This window comes from Anoplolepis gracilipes, chromosome 7, assembly GCF_047496725.1.
Source record: "Anoplolepis gracilipes chromosome 7, ASM4749672v1, whole genome shotgun sequence".
Classification (NCBI taxonomy): Eukaryota; Metazoa; Arthropoda; class Insecta; order Hymenoptera; family Formicidae; genus Anoplolepis; species Anoplolepis gracilipes.
This window is the reverse complement of record NC_132976.1, coordinates 8,049,757-8,074,864: the sequence shown is the minus strand read 5'-3', so window position 1 is coordinate 8,074,864 and position 25,108 is coordinate 8,049,757. Positions and strand designations below refer to the sequence as shown.

The following is a 25,108-nucleotide window of genomic DNA, read 5'->3' as shown; positions in this document are numbered from 1 at the left end:
GGCATGAAAGCTGTTTTGAAAACAAGTTTAATAACGTTATGTGAAATCTTTATCATCTGGTCTTTATTATTACTATTTATATGCAATTGTTTAATTTCAATGAGATTAATGAGTTACGTTTCTGGTGTTCAATGATTCTCATTACAATAATTTTATTTTTAGCACTTGTACCAAAAAAAAAACTTTAAATTAAAATTTTCGTGGAATAATCTTGGATTTGATATGAAAAAGAAAATTTCCATATATTAATCACTCTAAATACTAGAAGTAGTAGGAAAATATTTGACATGCTTTCCAGATGTTAAACATTACCAGGGAAATTTCCGACATACTTCAATACTAAAACGCAATCGTCCGCGTCCCAATGATACGCACGATTATTGGAATTTCAACATCATCTAGCTTGAAGCAAGTAAACATCCTTGAACTGAGATTCGTCCATCTGGCACATTATGTCAGACGGTTCCGATCGTCGGAATTTGAAGCTTAGCCGAAACCATACAGCTCTTCTGCCTATCAGTTCAACAGTTTCAACGGTACTTTCCCGTGAATAACATAGGAAGCTATGCTTCCGAGTGGAAGCCGTCTGGTAGGAAGCGTCGACCGCTATTTCGCGAAATTAATTGAATTACGCCGACGAAGCGTGCAAAACAAGGAAACTCCGGCTCTTCTTCGTGCATCCGAGTGTCTTGTAAACAGGAAGCATGTCGAATTGCATTCCGGGCGACAAAAACTATGATTTCGAGGAACAAATGTATTTCCCTCAATTTCCTCGGATGTCGCCCGCTCGCAAAAGTTTGCCCGACGAAGACGACGGTCCACGCACGCGAATCTCGAAGGAGCGATTTGAAACGAGAGTTCGACGAGGGAAAAAGTGGAATTAGCGAAGCGAAGGAGCGCGATTACACTAAAAGTTCTTGGCCGTTTACATAGCAAGCTGTGTCTAAAATGGGTTAATCCACTAGCAATAAGCGAGTTGATTCTGTTTTCTTAAGTCTCAAGAATGGTTGAATGACCAGTGCACGTGGCCTCAAAAAGTGAATAAAGAAACGGGGCAATCCTGTGAACAGAATACTTTTAGTCTACTTTTTATCTTCATGATCCTCTGCTTTTCTCTTCGCCGCAAGCAGTGTCTTTTTCTGTTAATTAAAACGTCCCATTCATATCGTGAATTTCACCAAAAAAAGATTTGATATGAAAAACCTAGAGACATAAAAGTATTTTAAGACCTTTTTAAAACTTTTATTAGTACTTTTTTTAATTTTAAATTTTTAATTAAAGTTATCCTGATATTTATACTAGCAGATTAATAAATATAAAACACATTTAGATCCATAAAAAAAAAAAAAAAAACAAATAACGTCACTGTTTATTATTTTTTGTTAGAAAAACATTAGAAAAAAAATAAGTAGCATTTGCAATTAATAATTTTATATAAATGTATTTCTCTTAATTAATACGTTAAATTCATTTATAAGATCCTGAAATCTCATTTACATAAAAAAGTTACTTTGGTAATTGATTTTCAATCGAGTTAAGGCAGAGGAAAAAAGAAATCAAGAAACATGCGAAATCAGGATTTCCGCATCGAACTGTCAATCACGCAGGGACTTTGCGTTGAAATTACAGATTCAATCTATCCTTAACAATCCCATTAGGGAATCTCCACGTCTCTTCATCGATAACCTGCACACTGAAACTTTGGTTTTGCCTCGAGCTGGACAAAGTGCCGATATAACCTGTCTTGTCTCTTGCTGCGACTGGCACTTTGGCGTGACTCAACAATGTGGGGATACGTAACAAGCGCTCTCGTCTAATGCAACTTCGCATACTCTACACGCAGAAAAGGAAGCAAGGTATATATACGTGAGACGTTGCTAGGTATATGTCTATACGTTAGACGCACACACGTACGAGCTGCCTTTAATTAGGTACAATAAATATTTTAGCAAACATGCTTTCAATAACATATCAAAACTTTTGTTAATTAAGGACTCCATTATTTCCACTCAAGTAGTTACAGACGCTCTCTAGCACGATTAGTTCAGTGTACGCAACATATATTCGTATCTTCTAATGGACCAGAAGAGCTACACGATTTTTTTTCAATTACATTTTCTACAAATGTAACATCTCGTCATTTTTTACGAGGAATTATTTTTACACAGCGTAGGATTTTTTACGTTACATATAAAGAAATGTGAAATATTATTACCAAATATTAAACGTATGAAACGCGAGTGGTAGGTAAGACACCCTCGTTTATCTCGCGCACGTATGTCATCGACGTAAAGCATCCCTCCCATAGCGCATCGCATCGTTGTCGTCGAAACGTGTGCTGCCGAACTTGAGCGCTCGTTAAAAGTTACCGATGCGTTCCCGAAAGTGGATACGAAGTCCGATAACTCGATCTCGTAGCGCAGCACGACATCGCGGCGAACGGAGCTAGATTGTCGTTTCTGATCGTGACACTCTGAGGAGGCGGGAGAAGAAGGGTAGGAGGTTACCTGCTCCCTGTTATTTGTTGATGGATGCGCAGTGCATTGTAATAATGTCGCCGGAAGATTCCACATTACGTAACACGTTACATGCGGTTGCGATCCGTTAATCGTCCGCGTATATAAGTACAATATTATAATCGAACGCTACTATTGCGTACATAAAATGCGGGCTATTTTGTCTGTCATGTTTCTAGAGCAGATGACGAGAATATACGAGATATGACAAAATTTGAAAACACTTTCATCATGTGTACATAATTGTATTTTTTCCCCAGAGGAATATACATATTTTATATTTCACTTTAATGCATATAATATTCTCCATCCATAAATAATCCATATTTTTGTAGAGGTATTATATATATATATATATATATATATATATATATATATATATATTTTTTTTTTTTTAAATTATTAAGTCTAATAATTTATTCTAAACGCGTGAAATAAATATTATTTCATGAAGCCAAGCGATGAATAAAATATCTTTGATATACGTATTTTAATAATATTTTTTAGGTAAATATTTTTTTATTTATTAAAGTGAATAACTCTTACTACACTTAATGATATTTAAATATTGAAATATTTAAATATTTATTATTTAATAAAAAATTATTAGTTTTGCATTTCGTTTCATAAAATACTTCATACTATCTCTTCAGAATCATTCGAATTACAGGTAATTGCTGACAAGCTAAAATGAATAGCTCGAAAGCTATTACGCAGCAATTTATAATCATAGAAGCCGCCGTGGCTATTCTATAGTGAATTGCGGCGCAATATACACGGATGTAAAGAACGTGGAGTACGCCCTTAACTCGCAATCCTTCTTGCTTGAATTATGCCTGTATTTAACTTATTATGCTACCTGGTATTAAGGGGAATAGCGGTCTATCGTTGTTTTTCAGAAGAACATTCACGCAGGAATGCCACGGGATTTCAAGCACAAAGCTGGGACGAAGCGTGTTTAATTAGCGTAAAATGCGTTGCGTTGTTAAAAATGAATACTAGAAAGGATTATACGGATACAGGAATATATGAAAGCATATGCGCTATTAACGTGTATTACTCGCAAAACCCCGGCTAGTGCATAAGAAATTATAAATAAAATATTACACACTCACAAGAGCTTGATAGCGGATTAGATTATTTGCGGATCTCAGTTGCATCGTAAATATCTTTCATGAAATTTTGTTGATAAGCATAAATGTATAAAAGTAAGTAAATAGTATTGACAAATAATGATCAATTATTACTATCAATAATTCCAGATAATTGCAGCTTATTGTTATCGCTTTTAAACTGTAGATTTATTATTTTATTTTATCGATTAAGAGTTTAACACAAATTAATGTAATCCCCAATTTTTTATCATAAATACCTAATCTCGTATCTCAGAACTTACCTAATCTTTATCTTTATTTTAGATGTTATTACATAATCGACAGAACTCAAGTTTGCTTCGCAAACATTCCTAATAATGTATACCTGCGAGCACTGAAGAGGCAAAATTCCTCCAAGAAATTAACCGCGTAAAGCTCCGCTGCTACAGCTCTTAAGCCTCTCATAGACTCGTTCTTCCGCAGCAGTAGCAACAGCAGCAGCAACAGCAGCAGCAGCAGCAGCAGCAACATTAGTACCAGCGGCAGCAGCAACAGCGGGAGACCCTTTTAATTCCGTGTCGGAATCACGCCGAAGGAGACCGTCGCGTATCTTTAGTAACCAGTGCATATTTCATAGACGTGCCGTGTGTGCGCATAATTTTCGTGCCGCTCTCATACCCGCCTGCAAACGCTCTTTCCACCCTTCATGTCTTCCTTCCTCCCCTCCCTCCCCCCCCCCCCCGGACACCCCCAGGCCCGACTGTCCGCCCCGCTGACGGACGTTTTCTCCTCGTACAACTCGTGATAGAAGCTGCTCGCGCGCGAAGAGCTTGGAAAGAGAGTTGATTAATCTCTACAATATTTAAGAAGAGCACCGAGGTCGAGAGCAAAAAGTTTCTCGCCCGTGCTTTACGCGTGGATAGCACTTTCCCGTTAAATAAATCCCCCTGGCTAATCCGCTGTTTGCATCGATGTACCCTCTTGTGTTTTCCGTGCGGTTGTCCCTTGCCTACTTTCTTGCTGCCTTTGCGATAACTTTGCTACGAAATACATCGCCTTAATGGATTCCAAAGCGTGTCTAAAAAAGGCTCGATAAAAATTCGCATTTTTGAATGTCACGAAAGAAAAACGCTTTTAACCCGGAAAATATTAATATGATATTAAACGCGATATATTAAAACTTCATATACAGACTAGAAACAGAAAAGGGATATTAATAGCCGAGGATGTATTAACAGTTGATATAAATTTCATTTACACATTAATTATGAGAAATGTGTGAGAACAAAAGATTATCACACATATTTCAAACCGTATCGCGGTTACCGAGAGCCGCAGTGAAACGCTCCAGGATTAAGCTTCAAATAAAATGGAATGGGATAGTTTTATAACGTAAATATACATGTGTGCCACGCAGAATTATAGTATCACAGCAAATCGCTTTCATCATGTAATACCCCTATACATAGTGTCGCACCTAATTCGAGGATCGATTAATTTTTAAACGTCGATGCGTGTGTACGCTCGCGTATCGATTTTAAACGCGCAATTTTAAAGCTCCGTTAAGCCAATTAGGATAATCTGCATTAAACGCGTATACTATTTCAATAAATCCATCGTACGCGTGGTGAGATGATGCTGCGTGACGATGATCATCGTTGTTCGTTTACGTCGAAATATTTATGCGAACGCAACTCGGCGGGATCGCGGCAGCGCCAGCGGATTGATAGACAGAATTGCGCGCAGCGCAATAATTGCATTACATAGTTTATCGTATCTCGCGGCGTTAATTCGCGGCCACATTTCCCATCAGGGATTTCGCGCGCGCATAACTCGTGGCATTTTAACAATTACGAGTCGGAAAACGTGCGGATTTTCGATAGCGATGGTGGGTAGGATACTCATAGGATCCGTCGTTTCTCCATGTATCTGAGTACACGAGACGCGGCAAACGGCCACAATACGGCACGGAAGGAATCGCGAAAACGGATAATTGCGTTTACCAATCTACGCTGGAGGGCGAACCTACCCCGAAGTTTATCGCACTTGACTGCAATAACTCATAAGGTTGCGGCCACTGAAGATTTCCCGCTGGCACGTTTTCACAAGAGAGAACGTGATATGTATTTGATCGACAAATCGATAGCGTGTTGCCGAATACGAAAAATAATGTTAGTTCACTTTGAAAAATAATATTATTATTCAATCCCGACGCAACGGTATGCTCGCATCGTTAATCTTCCATACATTCTTGGAAATGACGCGATAAGAAAGGTAAAAAAATCGCAATTTTTTTTTTTTTTTTTTAAATTTAATCAAGTTATAATTCGAAGACTTTCTCACGTTAGACGAAAACGATGTGTGACATTAGCTGCGAAATTATTAAATGAAGAAATTCCATCGTGTTTAGATAAATAAAAAAAAGATATAGAGTTCCAAAGATAGCTTACTGCCAGAAAACGGGCGATAATTGCGTTGCTAATAGTACTGATGGTGGGTAGAAACTTACACAGTTTATCGCACTTTATTGCTTTACCATGAACGTAGCACCCTCTGGGCATTCTCCGATGGCGCGTGTATAGTTTGCTCTCTCTCTCTCTCTCTCTCTCTTTCTCTCTATCCTGAGGTTTAACGCTAAACGTGCAAAGACGATAACGACATAACACGCGTGGGGGCACAATGTAGAGATATTAGATAAACGAGCCGTGCTTTACGAGCCATCATTGCCGCGATTTATTGCCTTCGCAGTTTCTCGAGGTTGAATTCGCGGTATCGTAATTTTAACCTCAATAATTAATTGTTTCTCCCGTGAAAACGGTTCATTTCGAGGAGTGAAATGAATATTTCTCGTAATATTTCAGAGCAGGTGTACGCGCGAAACATTAAGTGTGTGAGTATATGTACACTTTAATTAATACGGATTACTTAATACGACTATTTAACATCTTAAATCATGAAATATTTATGTTAAATAAAGATCACTTTAATCCACTTGAATCTAGAATTATCGCAATATTCTAGATACCTGACGACCTGTAATTCATAATACATTAAAATGATATGAATGAAATAGATGATTTTACCGCTAAAGAAAATTGTTTTCGCATAATTAAAAAAAAAAAAAACTTTATAAAAAAAATGTGATATAAACTTGACGAAACTGATAGTATCTTTTTTGTAAGCTTCTATAAAAAATATCTTATTTTTTTAATATTAATCACGCGAAAGCAGAACGGAAAAATGTTGCGGATCGATTGTAAGAACACGCAAACAAGTAATTATTGAGAATCTAATAAAATCCTGTTAAAAGTCATAACTTGTCACATAAAAAAATATCACGGCATAAAAGACGTGTTTTAAATTTAAATCCACTTAAAATGAAGTCACCATGGAAAAATTTGCATTATTTAATAATGACGACATTATCTATCTACTACAATTAGCTATCCACGTTAAGAGATTTTCTCATTGCGCATTTATATGTTATATGTCAGGATTTGACATTTGAGTAATATTTAACATACTTTATCTGTTTATAAATTTAAATAACTGTACAGATTTAAGTAATACATATTTATTTTTACAGAATCACTCAATACTCATCAAAATGTTTCTCCTCTCATTAAAGCTATTTGTACTTTTTTTTTATTACAGTCGAGGTTAATACACTTTTTGTCGGATCATAAATTGTCAGAAAAACAAAGAATTGTTAAAACGCGAAGGACGTTTATGCGACTTTCTTCAGTTTTACTCCGCATTTCTCAACGCATTTTAATGTCGGACCGCTGGTACGATCCATACATATATCTACGCTCGTAATTGATGAAAATTCATTTGGAATTTCTTCGATTCAGCAAACGTCTACCGATCCGTTACTCGCGCGAGACGTCGATGCCACGACTCGTGGGACTCGGTCTGAGGTCTGAGGTCTGACTTGAAGAAAAACATACGAAAGAATATCCTCATACCAAAAATTACTTTCCGCATTGAACTTCAGCTGCATTACAAATACGCTCGTTTCCCCTTGTAAAAGTGCTTCCAAGTTTCGATTCACGTAGACAAGAGATCTCAAGACATAGTAAAGGAAAACTCGTTGGAATCGTTTTCTAACTTCTTACATAAACGAACGAAGAAAATTCTCCGAACGTACGAAACAAATATGTAATTCGGCGCAAGACGTTACAACATTAAATGTTCGAATGTTACAGATATAGTGTTATATCTCTATCGTCAAAGTGATTAGGAGATAAAAATATATACAAAATAGTAAGACTAAATAAAATATTTTTTAAATTTTGATGGATATCTACATAAAATTAATAACAGTATATTGTGTGTAAAAAAGGTAACTATTTATTTTAGTGAAATGAAAAATTGTCCAAACGGAAAAATAACATAATAATATACGACAAAGATAAACCTGATTAATATCACATGCAAAAGCTTTCATTCGTAATTTGTATCTTTTTTATCACGAATAATATCGTACATCTCGTTGCGCTAACTAAAATAACTGAAATACATGCAAAATATCAAGAGAGCAACGCGTAAAGATAGATTTCCGATATGCCAAGTGTATAAAGTAAATTGAGAATGATTCAAATTACAACGGAACAACGGTAAAAAAGAGAAGACAGAGAAGAACATCCTGACATACCTTTGCTATGTTTGTTGAGGCTTATCGCTTGACCATCCTCTCGTTTCCACATTAATTTCGGAGGTGGATATCCATCGGCCTTGCATGTGAGCGTAATATTCTGATGTTCTCGAACTGCCACGGTGCTCTCCGTAGAAAGAGAATCCAATATATTTGGTGGCACTGGAACATGTATGATGGAAGAGCTTCTTTATTCAAAGTTCAGAGCAACGTATTATATAATTAATATGTTTATTAAACGTTACATTTAAATGCGTGCTTTGAAACGCATGTCAGTTTCGGATAAATGTAAAGTAATAAAATTTTCTTTATATTTATCACAACACACAATTAAATTTGATATAAAGTTCAAAATAAAAAAAAAAAAAAAAAAAAAAAAAACAGTACACATATACACAATTTAGTTATTAATATAATTTTTTATTTTTAGCATAGTTAGTTATAAACTTTTATGTCTTTATTATTTTTTATATTAATTATTATAAAAGAAATATAGTAAAAATCTAGAAAATCATTTAGTTGAAATTTATAAAATAATATTTACCGACGACTTGAAGAAAGCCCACTTGACTTATCATTGGATTGGTATTTACTTGGCACATATAATAACCTCGATCGTCTTGTTGCACGCTACTAATATGAAGCAGCCATGTCTTTTGATTGTCATGCGACACAGAGAACCTGGGTACTTTCACGACTACATGTTTGTGAATAGTTAGCAGCATTTGACGACCAACATGAATCCATGCCACCTGAAACAAAAAAAAAAAATAAGTATTTAATTGTGCATATTGTTATATCAAAGCATATTATTATTAACCCTTACTCTGTATTGTTATTTTTGGCACCTTCTAACTGTACAGGTGGGTCAGCGTATTTTCGATAAGTTTATTAATATGTAAAAGTGTTTTAAAAAATCTGAAAAAATATATATACCTTCTTTGAACATTCTAAATAAAGACTAAAATAATAAATTTGAAAAATAATTTACTTAAATATATTATTTTATGATTATTTGTTTTCGAAAAATTGACGTTGTTAGAAAAATCACAGACAAAAATGATCCATCAGTACGGAATAAGAGTTAATTATATCAATTATATGATTATATCAAGAATATTTTCTTTTCTCTCTACCCTTTTTCTCACAAAATGTATATACTTTTTATAAAATAAAATAAATTTTTATATAATATGTCTCAGTTTAATATTTTAAGTTTGCATTAGCAGATTACAATTTTACAAACAGTAATTTTATAAACAATAGTATAAAATGCGAAAGTAAAAATTCGCGTGAAATTTAATAATAAGAAAGCATTCACTCTTGCATTTTATGTTTGAAATTATTATTATAACTTATTGCATATAAACATATATATGTATGTATTGCAGAAGCGTATCTCTCATGTTTTAAATAATATAAATATTTTCATTTAATTCGATTAAAGGCATTACTAAATATAAAAATTATTTTTTAAAACAAAAAACTTGAAATCTCATAAAATATATACTGTTATTAAATATAATGCAAGTTTATATATTTCATCTCCTAAAATCCAAGATATGACATTAAAGAGTTGAACAACCTTCGTTGAAAATTTTATCGCGGCCGCTTAATATATTTCCAACAGATACGAGTTCATAAAAACAGGAAGCAGCCGTCCGTTTATCGCGCCACGTTTCTATATTGAATATTTTCACATTAGCACATCATGCACCGTTCCCGAAATGCGCGACCGAGTTTCTCTTGTCAGGGAAAAATTCTCTTCATCTCGCGCACCGCCAATATGTATCGCCGATGTGAATCGCGACACGAGTTTTACGATCAACGTTTAACTTGTCGATCTCGTTTTCGTCAACAGCGCAAACATTGTCGTCAAATATGCTCACAAATATCAATCAATTCGACCAAAGGAGAAAAAGACGATTGCGTCGCAACGTAATACTCTACATGCACGATCGGAATGGATAAACATTATTATTTTGATCGGTATTTTACGCTACGTAAAGATAATTTTTAATTAAGGCCACTGACGAAGTTCATTTCGCGAAGCTTATATATTTTCAAGGACTTCTGAGTTAACCCTGTATTTTAAATCTTCGTCGTCTGACCACAATTTCGAAACAACACTTTGATAACGTTCACTATTCTTGATTTTTTTTTTGTTTCCAATTCCTTTTAAGTATACTTGATATCCTGATAAATGAGACAAAGAAACCATCCAGCTTGGTTACTGTTTTATCCCAGTAGCATTTTCCTTTCTATCTATCTATTTACGAAACGACATTAAACGCGATTTTATCCTGAAAGAATGAAACAGAATCTGCGAATCCTTTGTTTTCACACAAAGGATTTGTTTTAGTTACAATCTAAAAAAATAACTTTTCAACGAGAAATTATAATTTTATTTTACGTATAAATATTGTTGTATATTGCCAAGTTTTTTAACACAAATTAAAATTATATAAAACCTATTATTATTGTGCTGATATATATATATATTGTGTTATTATATTATTCGTCTTAATTTTATTAACAAGAAATATTTAGTTTCTATACCATATCAATCTCACATGATTATAAATTTTATCAACTTATAATTAATTAAGTTTAATAAAAAATTGATCATGATTGAGAATTTCTAATAAAGAAGATTTCAAAATTGAAATTTAAAGATTTTGCACTGTATTTTACAATTATAAAATAATACAAGTTAAATAACTGAAGAAAACATGTGATTTAAGCGAATATTATAATTAATTGTGAATCACAATTTTATGGAATAATTTGTTTACTCATGATTATTATTTCCTTTTAGATTTGTTATCGCTATTTGGCACATGTCTGCGGAAATGGCGTTTCTTCCGTTTTTTTTATCAGCATATACATGTATTTCCACAAATTAAGCCAGAACAACTCATTCGGATAGAATAAAAATTGTATCGTTTCTGTTTTTTTGTTTTCATTTAACTCAGGCGAAATATTTGAAATTTTATTCGAAATGTTATACCATATGCAACATTTTTCATGTAAAATATATCATAGCGATATTTCTCTAATTCTCGGAAACTATATTTTTGGAATCATATATTAATTCAAAAGAGTATATATTTTGTCCATTTGCAAGTCAAACAGACTTACAAAGACAAGAAATTCAAGCGTGATACATTTAATTAATTAAAGAGCAAAATAATAAGACATATTTCATGACGCAAGTTTCACAATAGTTGTTTGGCGCAAAAACTTTATAACCAGGAACATAAATGGCTTAGATAACAGTATTAGATTTATTGCCACAGTTTGCTATACGACACGAAAAGTAATTTTATTTGAGGTTATTCAGCAAACGAATTATGCTTAATCGCGAATCTAAATCCGACGAGACATTTACATTTAGAAGTTGGTGTTTCCCGTTTTACTCCTGAATTCTTTTCCCCTCGGTATTTCATGTAGGAACTCGGCAGCAACTCCGTCTAGAATTGTTCGTCTATGTACCGCTTCTCCTTTTCGTCGGCTCTCGGATAAGCAAAAGTTTCAGGTACGGAAATCACAGCACATCCTGGGAAAGTTCTTTAAACAGTCAGACGCCACTGACGGTTCTCCTAACGAAGAGCTGAGAAGATGGATGGTGGCGGATCTCAGAAGCTCTTGTCTGCCAACAGGATTTGCCAGTTCCTGAGAATCTACGAACTCGTCAGATCTTGCTGCAGCTTGCGAGTAATTCTGAAATCCGTCACGCGAAAACGGACATGGTCGTCTCACTTTCCGACAGATTTTTCAATGTCATAGTTATAAAAAAAAATAAACGAAAAAATAAAGAAACGAAACCAAAACGCACGATACAAGATTATCATACGAATAACAGCTTCAATCATTTCTCGTATTAATTAACGCCTGATAATTTACAAATCAATTTCCTTCATAGCTTATCTTCGAGATTATAAATTGATCATTATATAATGCCATACAAACTTTCGAGATTAATAAGTTTTACATTAGCTACATCTCTCGGGGCAATTTTCACGACGGTTTATAAGTAAGACCCACCGAGAGGTATGCACTGGGAAAGTTACCTTCCCCCAAGATCTCTCAGAAAAGTCACCGTAGCGCGATACGAGAAACTTTCGTAGTCACGCACCGCGGATGGCTTCTAAGTTCTAACGAAGAGGAAAGAAGCCGTCGAGAACGTGCAGGAAAATGATACTCGCTTATATAAATATGTTCGTCGAAGTGTCTCGAAAATTAAATTATTAACAAAAAATATGAATGACTTCAAACCGAAAACAGAAAACAAACAAAAAAAAAAAAAAAAAAAAAAACTACATTGCCCGTAAGTAATATCAACATGATTGAGATACTTAATGGCGAAAGTCACGTTTATAGAAAAATAACAGTCCCTGTGCTTTGACGATCGAATAAAAAGGTTCCTTAAAACGGGATATTTCTTTGCGATACGTGAACTTGTGATATTATATATCGATCTTGAACGGTCTCGACAAGAAATTCCCGCTGATCGCAAGTTCCATTGAAAATCCTGGCAGTGGCTCAAAGTTAGTCTCGACTGGATATCTCTTTTTCCGTTAAACGTAAAATATTATCACGTAATAGATATCCCACCGCGATGATAAAGTTCCAACTAATTACATGTTGTATAAAAACTTGAGTCACCAACATTTTTATATGCTTTATCTATATAACTCAAATATAGAAAGTATATCAGGAATTATGTGATAAAATAATATTTGTACGGAAATATGATATTTACTCACGACTTACACGAATTTGTAAGAAAGAATTATATTATCGCAGGTGCGAACATTAAATATAGATATGTATACAAAATATTGAGAAACGATCAACTCTAAATTATAACAAATCTGTAGTGATCGTGACAGGTTGCGATATGGATATCTAGCTTTTACAATTATACCTACGTATGATTTATCTAACTAACGCACGAAGATTCTGTTTGCACGTATCGTTATCTATTGACAGTACGATGGATGATTCAATGCAATCTAGATTCACACGTTCATCCCTCGCTCCGATCACTTTTATGCTTAATTCTCGCATTCGTTTTATACATATATGGATTTTTTTCGCGATCGATTGACAGCCCAAAAGCTGATAAGAGGATACGCAATAATTAAAATATAGAAACTATATAGTGACTTTTATGCCATAAAATGATTTCAACTCTTTGTTGAATGCAATCTGTTTTTAACAGATTGGTTGTTCTTTTATTTACGCTAACAAAAATTAATATTTATATTATTTTTAGTCAATAACAAATTTCCAAATCAAAACTGAAAGGAAAGATATACATAATAATAATAAAGCAAAATTATACAAAATTCTTTAGCTTTTAAATTAGAAAGAGATAAAAACAGAAAAATTATAATTTATATAATTAAAATTATAATTTAAAGATAACATCTAAATATATTTCTAGAAAAATTGAAATAAGGTAAAATATTTAAGCAATCTTTAATGTGTATAATAAAAATAAAATATATTTATTAAGCTATATATTAGTGTGCGTATTGAAATAGAGTAGTAGCGCTAAACGTTTCAACCAGACTTTGTGATCTGATATAAGAAATTTAATTCTAAACAAAACATTTTTTATAAATGTAGGTCCAAAAATGCTTCTATAAAATATTAGTGACTAAAACACTTTTAAAACAGATTTTTACTTTTTAAGGTATCTTCTTAAGGAAACAGTTTTGGATCTTTGTTTATAGGAAACTTTTTATTGGAAAATTATAAAAAGTTATAGCTATGGTAAGATTTTTTTAAACAATGCAGAAAAGTAAATTTTTTTTAGTAGAAAAAGACACACATTAAAATTAGCTAAGATCATAATAGCTAAGAGAAGAGTATTTTTCAATCTTCAGTATCGAAAAACCATTTTTTTTTGTACATTTAAAACTAATTATCTCAAAATCTGAACGTGATAAAAATATTTTAGTTTTGTTTGAAAGATATTTTAATTTTCTACAATTTTTATTTCGATAATTTTGTTTAACAAAACGCCTCGAAAAATGTATTAAGAAATCATGATTTTACAGGTTAGGTTTTTTGGGCGTTAACTTTTTGAGAGAAGTCATTTTTGAACCTATATTTATAGAAAATTTTTTGTTCAAAATTAAATCTTTTATTAGATCACGAAATTTGACTGAAACGTTTGGCGTCATTCTATATATATTTGCATATTATTATCAATTATAAAAATGCAAAATTATTTACATATTATAAAAGTTCGTAATTGTAATTTTTGTAAATATGTTACATAATGTTACATAATGTTACATTTGCTATAGAATAATTTTGTAAAAATATTTCATTGTAAATCGGCGAGAAATTGCATATAATTAGATAAGACTAATGTTTCACGAACATTATACGTGTTTGTGAATATATGTGTGTGATTAAAGTCAAGGAAACGAACATATTTGCACAATGATAGAAACGCTGATAAATAAGTTAGAGTTAAGTCTAAGTTAAAACTATAGGCTAGTTTTATTCTTCTACATTCTATAATACAACACAGCTGCAGTATAACAGTGTCCAACTGGAAAGTGTAATCGCGAGGAAGCGTACATTATATACTATAATTAAGATGACTTCGCTGATTTAAACAAAGTGTCAAATCATGTTCAGTAAGTTATATTTTAATTATATTTCATAAGATATTGAAAAACTAGTTTTTCTGTATTTATATAAGCATGTTTAACCTAATAACTATAATTTCGTATCATTTTTTAAATGATTGAGTAAATGTAAAAAAATATTCTGAACACTTTTGTGATATAGAAGACAATATAAAGATTAAATAATAATATTTATATGACTTAATAATATTCAAATAATATAATAATGGCGTAATTGTTATGTAAGCAAAATTCATGGTTGCAACTTTACTTTTATTTTTATTATATTAATATCAAGCATCAGTCTCATAACTCTCTATTAGTATTAATAATATATAATAGATTTGGATCGAATTTTTGAAAGTTTTATGTTTATTATATACGATATTGTAAAAATATCCTATATCGATTTTAACATCCCGACTCCTATGAAATCTTTCATCATAAAAGCAACTTGTTATTTGTTATTATACGACACCAACGTTTCGAGTGAAATCGGATTAAACTGTTGGCAACGGACACGTAGGAAATGTCGTTACGGCAAGATGTTGGGCGCGAGCCGCAACTGAGTTGTTCGTCGTTTAATAATTTTGATAGTTCAGCTTGCTATCGTTGGGCGTCGAGGAATTAATCGTGAAATATATCGTGAGAGCCGCGCGCGAAGTCAATAGTACGGAAGTTTCGAGCAAGTATAATACGCGTATATAATTCATGAGAGATTTGCCTTCAAAAAGAGAGATAGAGAGAGTGAAAGAGAGAGAAAGAGAGAAAGAATAAAAACGGTAAACCAGTCACAGATAATTCCAAAAGAGAAATTTTTTGTCGATTCTACGCTCTATCATTCCTTCTGTTCTCCATGTTTGAGTTTAAAACTGATATTATCTATGAGTTATGGAAAAAAGCAGCCGATTATCTTTCATTATTCTTCATAAAATTATACTTCTTGATATAAGATTAAAGAAGTTAATATACCGTCAGAGAATTTATATAAAGTTAACGGAATAAACGATGCACAGCTTGTACATTATTTCTCGCTTACTTCAAAAACATAAACAGCGTTGACCAAGTTTACTGGCACGCTTGCCAAGATTACCCGAGAGTTTCATCCGACGAATCTATCAACTATCGAAGTTTTCACCGTTCAGCGCAAAGGATCCGAGATATTAACGATTTTTAATAAAGCATCATCCGCTCGGCCAGGTATACTCCTAATTAACCACTAATTAACGCCGACGCCTTTCTAAATTTCTTCGCAAAGTAATTCCGCAGGAAAATTTACAGGGTCGTAAACGATACGCGGTTGGTCCCGTTCAAGTGCTATTACGGTAGTTGAGCGTGGTTGCATGCGCGACGATGGCCGTGGGGCAAAATTCAAAAGTACAGAGGGGTTGTGGCTCGGAGAGCAAAACTGGAAAGGAACAAGAAAGTGAAGTAGACCAGAATTTATTCAAGAGAAAAAGGGAAAGGAGCGGCAGAGGGTAGGAAAAGGAAAATGCAGCGTAATCGAGGTAAAACAAAAGAAGAACGAAGAATACTAGAGAAAGGATGAAGAAAGAGAGAAGGATGAAAGCTATTTCGGGTAAATTAGAGAGAAAGGGAAAAGGAGAGAGCAGCCAAATTGGTTGAAAGAAAAAATGTACAGAAAAAGGCAAAACGAATTATGTTCGAGAACATAACAAGAAAAGAGCTTGGCATAAAAGCAGAACAATGGAATTAGAACATACACGAGTTACGTCGGACTCGTACAGCTCTGATGATGATTCTCTATTGAGAACGGGTACTACATTGACCGTACATTGTTTTAATCAATTTTGCAAAAATATTTCTCTAATACTGGGTTACTGCGATAGCTATTAGGTCGAGTGTGATTTCGCAGAGGGAAAGTCAGCCAGTCTTTTTACATTTCTCTCTTTAATGTCTTTCAATCAGCAACAGCTGACTCAGTTGAAGGGAATGTCGTATCTTTTTCGACGATTCATAAAATTAAAGTTATTATTTCTACGAGCAGAGGGCTGCATTTTAATATTAACTAAAGCAAATAATAGCAGGGTGTCTACTTAAATTTAGTAAAAAAACTTTGTAAAAAAATTCTCTTAAAATTTCTTGATTTTCCAAATTTTTCTTCAAAATTCCAAGTAAAGAGAATATTTTCAAGATTTTTTAATACAACTTTTTTAAAAATAAATTATTTTATTACATGTGTTTTTAAATGTTTTTCGATTCATAACAAAGCCTTCTAAAGTTCAAGTGCTAAATTTGTAAATGTACTAAAAAAAATTGATAATATTTATAAGATAAGGATTTTTCACTTGCATAAAATTTTCATTTCTTTACTATAATAGATGAATTTTGAATATGTACTACACATTCAATATTATATTAAAATATTGAATATATAAACAAAAATATTTTTATTTTTCAGAAATTTGAATGTCGAATGTTGAATCAGTTTGTTTACAGATTAAATATAATATTAACAGATAATGTTATAATAAATGGAAACAATATTATAATAGATGTATAAAATTGGTTTTCACTACTTTTATTACTAAACACATTTGTCGATTGTTTTAAATATCTACAACATTTAAATAATTGTTTCAGTTTACACATTAACAACTTAACATATAAGGCTTAAAAAGAATGTGCTACGTTATATATGACTGCTGCTATATTTTATATTTGATAAGAAAACATTGAGACAAATATATTTTATATATACTTTCAATTAATTAATTTTAATTAATATTATCACTACTATTAATCCGAAACAGCTGTCAGAAAATATTTATGTATATAATAGTTACACATTTCAAATTTTTTATATATGGATACACACAGGCTAATCATATATTTTCTGTTTAATAATTTTAAATATTATGACAACGTGCCCGTATATTTCTTTCAAAATAAATTTTTCACGTAAAAACCAAATTTTGATAATTTTTTTTTTCACAAATTCAATATGAATATACAATACAAATTTGCTTTTAACTCTCTAGTGCTTCCTTAGTCATAATTGTCTTGTTAAATAGTTGAAGCAGACGCGCAGAACGAAGTAATAACATTTGGTAAATGTAATTATTCATTAAATGAAATGCTATTTTCACAGACAAGAGAATCATAATTTTACGAATAGTCAGTGAGACTTGACGGTAATAGACACCGTTGAAATCAAGACACACTCGCGGGTCCAGACATTTTTATCACTACGTGTGAATTAGCGCTATGCATTCATTCGAAACGATTTTTCGGCCAGCACCGCGCAATTCATCTCGCTAAAGGGTCAAAGAGGCAATTCCCTCAGCACGGAAAGGTCTTCGTGGCATAATTAAATCTGGAAAATTTGCGAAGTCATACGATTTCTTCGAGTTTCAGTAAAGCGTAGTGAGAGGACAGAGAAGGAGAAACTTTGGCACGCGGTAGATGAAATTTTCTGGCATTTTGATCAAAGGGCTCGGCCGAGAATTGCAATGTGCGGCTATGCGCTCTCGAAATGTCGACTCTAACGAGACTCTTCGTAATCGGACTACCTGTTTTGAATTTGAAGAAAAAACGATTGCGCGTCCTACTATCGTCGACTATGTAAACTTCCTCTAAGGCAATTTACAACCTAGAAAATTAAATTATTTCTCTATGTCGCTTAAACTTTATGTAAAAATATATGTGTCGAATAGATTAGATACATTTGCGAATAAATATTTTACAAGTTTAAGACGATAACTGTTGAAAGAATTCTCAATGATATTTAAAATACAATATATAGTATAAGTCACAATATAATGTAATAAACAATAATGTCGAGATATATGTATAAAGCAAAGATAAAAGTTTTAGTTTATATAAGAGTTCTATTTAAAAAAAATAGATTACAAAGTTGTGATTAAACAAATAAATGATTACTAAGCAGAAGAAAGAGCAAATTCTTGTTTGTATTATTATAGAAAAAGAAACGACGATTTTGATATTGCAACAAATTTAACGGTCTGAAAACTACTGGATGAAAAGTTAACACGAGTCGCTAAATACGAGCTAAATATGTCTTCTTTATCTTTATATCAATATCTCAATCTTTCAATCTTTCAAAAAAAATCAATACATCAAAATCTTTATAGTCTCGACGAAAACAAACAACGAATGATCGAGGAATGTTCGCTATCTCTCGTGAAATCGAACTGTTGCGGTACCATTCCGGCCGAGCCGAAATGGAAACTATTTTGCGTACAGCTCGAAGGAAGAAATACCCCGGTACCACACAATAGTCTATTTTCACGATCGTTAAAGAGACGGAAAATTCCCAGGCTGCTTTCACGAGCTCGGAGAAGCGGAGAATTTATTCTCGAAGAGATGTCTCGGCGCGAGTGATGTCTCGATAAATTTTCGACAAAGCGATATACACCGATGTGACGGTGGTGTTGAAGCGCGGAAACTCGGTCTCGATGTGAAGAAAAAAAATTACCGTTTTATTCAATATCGCGTAAGGAACTCGCGGCGAGCCGTTCTCGTGAAGGCGCTTATCGGTGAACGACACGACGCGCGCGATCGGAAAACGTTTGCTTACACGCGAACATCGCCTTTCGTATCACTTTAATGGCATTCTTAATAGCCGTAGGAGAAGTTGATGCAATCTCAATTTCCCGGTTCCTGCGCTTGATATATCAGTGATTTTCCACCTTTGCGTTATCGTCTGGAAAGTTCGCCGAGTCATGCGGCGGTTCCGGAGCGGTTGCTCTCGCCTAATAACCATCTTCTGCCCAGCAAACTGGTCCGCGCGCATGCAATCCCCTCCTTATACATGTAGGATTAACAATAAACCGACCACTTTTATGCACGAGATGTCTTATAATCAACGCGATATAGATATGTCACAACTTTCCAAATTTTAATAAAAATATTAAGCATCTTAAGCTGACTAAGGTTCTAATTAAAAATTTTACTAAAAATGGCTGATAATGTTTTATTTCTTTTCTCTTTAAAGAATATAATTTGCTTTTTTTTTTCTTAAAAATAATATTTTCAGTAATTACATATTTTACACGTATATTTTAGAAGCTTAATTAGGACGTTAATCTTTTCGTCGATTAAAATTCACCTCGAGAATCATCAAGTAAACAATTCAGCAGATTTGGAACAGCCTGTATACAGAGGCTAGTAAACTTTGTAATATAATAATATGCTACCAGAGTTCTCACGATCGATTCACGATCGGTCCCGTTTTCCGCTCAAGGTTGTCCATGCGAGATTCGTAATCGCGTGGTTGATGCAATTTTCTAACTAACGGAACGACATGTCTATCCGGCTACAAATACACCTTTCAAATAATTACATACTAGGAAAGAAGAGGAGATGAAGTGCATTTGTGATACGTTGATTCCTGATATGAATCACAGAGTTATGCATGTTCAAAATACGTTTAACTTAATCTTGTTTTATTCGAAAGGAAAAAATCTTTATAGTTATACACAAAAATAATTATTGCATAATTATATTTTATTCATAAATATATAAGATCGCTTATCTGTTACTTTAAAGTACATATATACATTCTTCCTTTACTAGCACGATGTAAAATCGCTGGCTGATAAAATTGAATTGTCATAAAAATGACAGTAACTTATATATAGTCCCGATTTGACACCTACTAGGCATGCTGTTTCGATTTGATCCGTGAACAAAATGGAAATGACATTACGATCGACAACTTTTAATGAAGTTCAAGGATATCCTCGATTTTTCATATACCCTTCGGCGGCCATATACCCGCCTTGCTTCGGGAAACTACATCGCTCGTTACGCCTGCCGATATGTTTGTTCGTGTGTAACGTTGATCGCCTGCAGGATGCGGCGGTAGTGGCGTCGCATCCAGCTTCCTGACGGGACAACTGATGCGTTTCCAATACGGTTGCCTAACAGCGGTCTTCAATGCAGGCGAGACCGTAGATCGCAAAGTATACCGGATAGCGATTACGTATTTTTTCTTACGAGAAGAACTATCTCTCTTCGATTTTAAATAAGCAAAATAGATTGAAGATATAAGAAAGACAATTTATCTCTTTTTATATGTTCTATCTATTTACAGTTAGTATCACGTGAGTCTTTTCCTCTCCTTCTCTTTTTCAAATTTGTTATATAATAAGAATATATTTTATTATACTTTTTTTTTCTCGAATATATGTACATCGCGCTATTATTCCATCGGATACAACAACCTTTTAAAAACATATTATAGAAGAATAGAAATTTGATACACGTATTCTTTGAATCTATAAGATTACATCATGATGCTTCGATTATATGTATACAATTTAACATTCTGTTTTATTAAGTAAATACATCCTTACTATTCATAATAATATAAATTTATTTGGCTTCGCGTAAATAAAATAAAATAAGACAAAACAATGTACAATGTTTTATAAATAAAATTAACATTTCATGTTCACAAACGCGGTTAAGAAAAGAAGAATTTCGTAAAGAATATCTTTATATATACAAAACCATGCTGTAACACGCCCTTTGTAATCCGGTTAACAAATAATTGAGGAAACTCTGTTTAGTAAAGGACGGCAAGTTCCGACCGTTGGGAAACACGCTCCAAGAGTGAAGAAGAAAATTACAGGGATAAGGAGAACCGGTTGTCTGTGCGAAACTTAGGAAGGCGGTTTGCTTAGATCGCGCGCTTTGCGACTTCCTTTGGTTATATGTATATTTAAAAATTTAATGTCTTACCTTGTAACTTCCGAGATTTTCGATGACGCAGGGTAGACTGACATCCCTTCCCAGCGCCACTGTGACATTTGGTATCGGCTCGGCAAATATAGGCGGATCGGAGAGCGCTGCAACAGAAAAAAGATACTATCAGTCATACACATTAACGGATAGCATAACAATAATTAATCATCTGAGCAGCTGTTTTTAGCTTTATCTATAAATCGCAAATCGGTCAAATTGCAATTAACTTTGATCAATATTTGTAAAAACATTGTTTCACTAAATTAAACTTCGAATTATTTCTATTGCCGGAATTGTTTATTTGGAATAACTTCCCTATTATTAGCCTAGAAAAAGTTCAACGTGACATTTGGTATCTTATGCGTTTCATAATCTCGCGAATCCGCGAAATGACGCGCGACGCGAATTAATAATTAATGACTATGCAGATGCCGTAAGCATTTGAGTGATTAACTCGTCGACGTTTGAAGAATTATAAAAATGTCACCGACGGCGTCAATAAAACGATAATTATGCCTGATCGATTCCTGAGGGCTTGAGAGGAAATTCACCGCGTTCGCGGCCGACTCGTGAATTTTTCATCCTCGAACGGGCGGGACTGTTCTACCGAATTGCGCCGATAAACGAGATTTCAAGATAAATTAGCGAGAATCGATTTATCCGGGCCTCCGCCATCGCGTGTCGCGTACGCGTGATATCACGCCGATACGAGTGAAACTCTGATTTTTTTTCCAGCCTTCGCATACTCGCATTCTCGCCAGCAAAATTAAATTATATTTTTTTTAAACACACTATTACGGTTATCACAATATATGTTTGCAATTTGCAGTATTTGTATACAAGCATACTATTTGTATGATCACGCCTGAGATAAATTAATTTTATTACATCAATTTTTATTATCTTATACTTTTTTTCCCCTCTTCATCGCCACTTGTTTATTTGATTTTCACGAAAAGAAATACTTATATCATTATATATGCATTGTACGGACGGATTAATTATCTACGGCCAAACGAATTGATTTTTAGAATTTTTATATCATAAGGAATGTAATTTCATTACTAGATCGCGTTTCGCAATTATGCACACAAATGATAACTGAATCGATACATATCTGAATGGAATGTTATAAAAGAGAATGTTACGTATTTATATATGAAAATACTGTATGTTTCATTAAAAGTCCACGGCAATTTGATCATTGTTATAGCTTATAGCCACTATCAAAACAGAGCCTCACTATACATATACTTGATATTGCACTCATGCGGGCAATCGAGATAAAAGTAGTCAATTCAAGTTATTTTGGCTACAAATGCACATTTATTTCATATATCACGTTACTAATTCCGCTCGTAAATATTGCACCAAATCTTATGCGATATTCATGAAATATTTCGAAACGCTTATGCCGCTCGTTTGCGTTCGAATTTTTACAAATATACGCACACATACATTTGAAACGCGACCAATTATCATGCAGACAGGAGCATCACGGAATTTGAGTTTAAATTTATACAGCGGTGATACTCCCTTCCTCTCCTCCGTTCACCTCGTTTAAAGCCGAACCAAAACGTGTATATCGTTACAGTCGCGAGACCGAAAGTGTGCTTGTGCAGAATATATTAAATGTAAAATATTTTTATCATTATTATTCCCGTTGTGCCGCCTGCATTGGAATATTCAACTGACGCTACCGGATAATCCTTCATATTCTTTCACACTTTACGTGCAATCGTAAAAACCGCAAAAGGTATTTGTATTTAAACAACGCGTAGTCATCGGGACTCATCATATACGCACTAAAATTTAAATAGCGTCGCAAATCGTCTGTGGAATGGTCTGCGGAAAAGAATTTATCAACCGCTTGACAAATGTCACATTCCTGATTTTTATTTTTATAAACGTCAGTATTTTGACAATTCGATATTTGTCAAAGCACATTTCATTGAGTTCGTGAAAAAAATCAAACGAGATTCATCGCAAAATCAAATCATATAACACGCAAATGATGTTTACAACACGTAGTTTAATTTTAAAACTTTAACATACGCATAATACAGAGAATGCGTGTATACAATAATATATATCAAAGAAATTGATTTAAAAATTTTTTCGAACATAATTAGTAATCAATCATATTTCTTTCTTCCTTCTCTTTTTCTCAATGAGCTATTTTGAATAAATTTTAATGTAATAATTCAATATTATTTTTCCATAAACAAAGATAATATTCAAAGAGAGTATTGACAAAACGACCGCGTACAATATTTGGACAAAACATATGTTGCATGATGACACGAAGAAAATCGAAGGTGCTGAAAGAAGAACAAGAGACTAGGTACGTGGGTGTCCGTGTCGATCGACTCTTACGAAAAAAGTTTCGGAAGTAATGCACTCGAGAGTGAAGTAGGAGGGCAGTTGGCTGGCCGTTCGACCGGAAGAGGGCAGCCGTCAATTCCGGTCCGGGAGATTTTGCACTGACCGGAAGTCAATGCACACTCGCACACTTATGAACGCGACACGTACGACATTTCGGCGAAAATCCCGTCTTTCCTGACACTGGATCTCGATTCTATGCTCCTATTTCTTAAAGAACGACTTGCACAATAGATATGTTACTTTGACTCCAATCTAAAATATTCCCTCTGCATGTAAAATATTATATTTATTCCAATTTATTTTATAACAAAATTAACAAACTATAATAAATAATCGTATCTAATGAATCGAAATCATTCTTACGACTAATAACAAAAATATAATATAAATATTTCTAACTTTGACATTATTAATCTAAAAATTCTTAGTGTTAAATATATTATATCATAGAATTATAAAATGCGACGATACAAAGTGTATATTCAATATATATACCTTGACTATAATTAAATAAAGAATATTTCATAATTCAATATTTTTATTATAATAAAAAAACTAATTATAAAATTATTTCAAAATAGATTCTTTTTAGGAAAGCTGTGCATTATATCTTCAATTGATAATTTATATTGTCTAATTTACATCTTTTCACCTCATTTGTTCTACGCTTTTTATATGTCAAATTTTTTTCTATTTCCCAATTTAAAAAAAAAAAAAAAACAAGTAAAAGGCTAGAAATCAATGGAAAAATTTGTACAACTTGCAAAAAAAATAGTTATGCATCACGGCCGCCGTATTTTTCCCTTGAATAATATTCTAGAGCGTTTAACGAAAAAAATTAATAAAAAAAGTATAGGGTGTTCTAGGAAAATGTAACACGAACTATATCTTAGTGTGGATAAAGTTTTCGGAAGCTTCACGCGTCTCCGGTAGCAGGATACGTCAACGACTAGCTTTATGGCGCCGTGGCCAGGAGGAATTCCCAGGAGGATTTCCGGATGGGAGACTACGGTAAGGTCGAGTTCCGAATTCAAATTATTATTTAGCTCGAGAAAGACAAATTACCTCGCC

General features: G+C 33.4%; 2 protein-coding genes across 9 annotated transcripts in view; one reads left to right on the top strand and one right to left on the bottom strand.

Annotated features, from left to right (window-relative positions):
- LOC140668052 (lachesin) overlaps positions 1-25,108 on the bottom strand; it is a 236,096-nt gene that overhangs the window by 55,636 nt on the left and 155,352 nt on the right. For all 6 annotated transcript variants that reach the window (XM_072896614.1, XM_072896610.1, XM_072896612.1 and 3 more), the window contains 3 exons: positions 21,650-21,756; positions 8,812-9,019; positions 8,268-8,429 (listed from right to left, as the gene is read on the bottom strand). In XM_072896614.1, the coding sequence (XP_072752715.1) occupies positions 8,268-8,429; positions 8,812-9,019; positions 21,650-21,756 (477 nt within the window). The remainder of the gene's footprint in view (positions 1-8,267; positions 8,430-8,811; positions 9,020-21,649; positions 21,757-25,108) is intronic.
- Fuctc (alpha-(1,3)-fucosyltransferase C) overlaps positions 1-25,108 on the top strand; it is a 124,493-nt gene that overhangs the window by 84,555 nt on the left and 14,830 nt on the right. Inside the window, exon 1 of one of the 3 annotated variants that reach the window (XM_072896607.1) lies at positions 14,785-14,929. The exons of 1 other annotated variant lie outside the window; for it this stretch is intronic. The gene's annotated coding sequence lies outside the window, so the exon portion shown is untranslated. Of the gene's footprint in view, positions 1-14,784; positions 14,930-24,662; positions 25,049-25,108 lie in introns of those variants that run through there. One more of the 3 variants, XM_072896608.1, reaches the window with a different exon arrangement.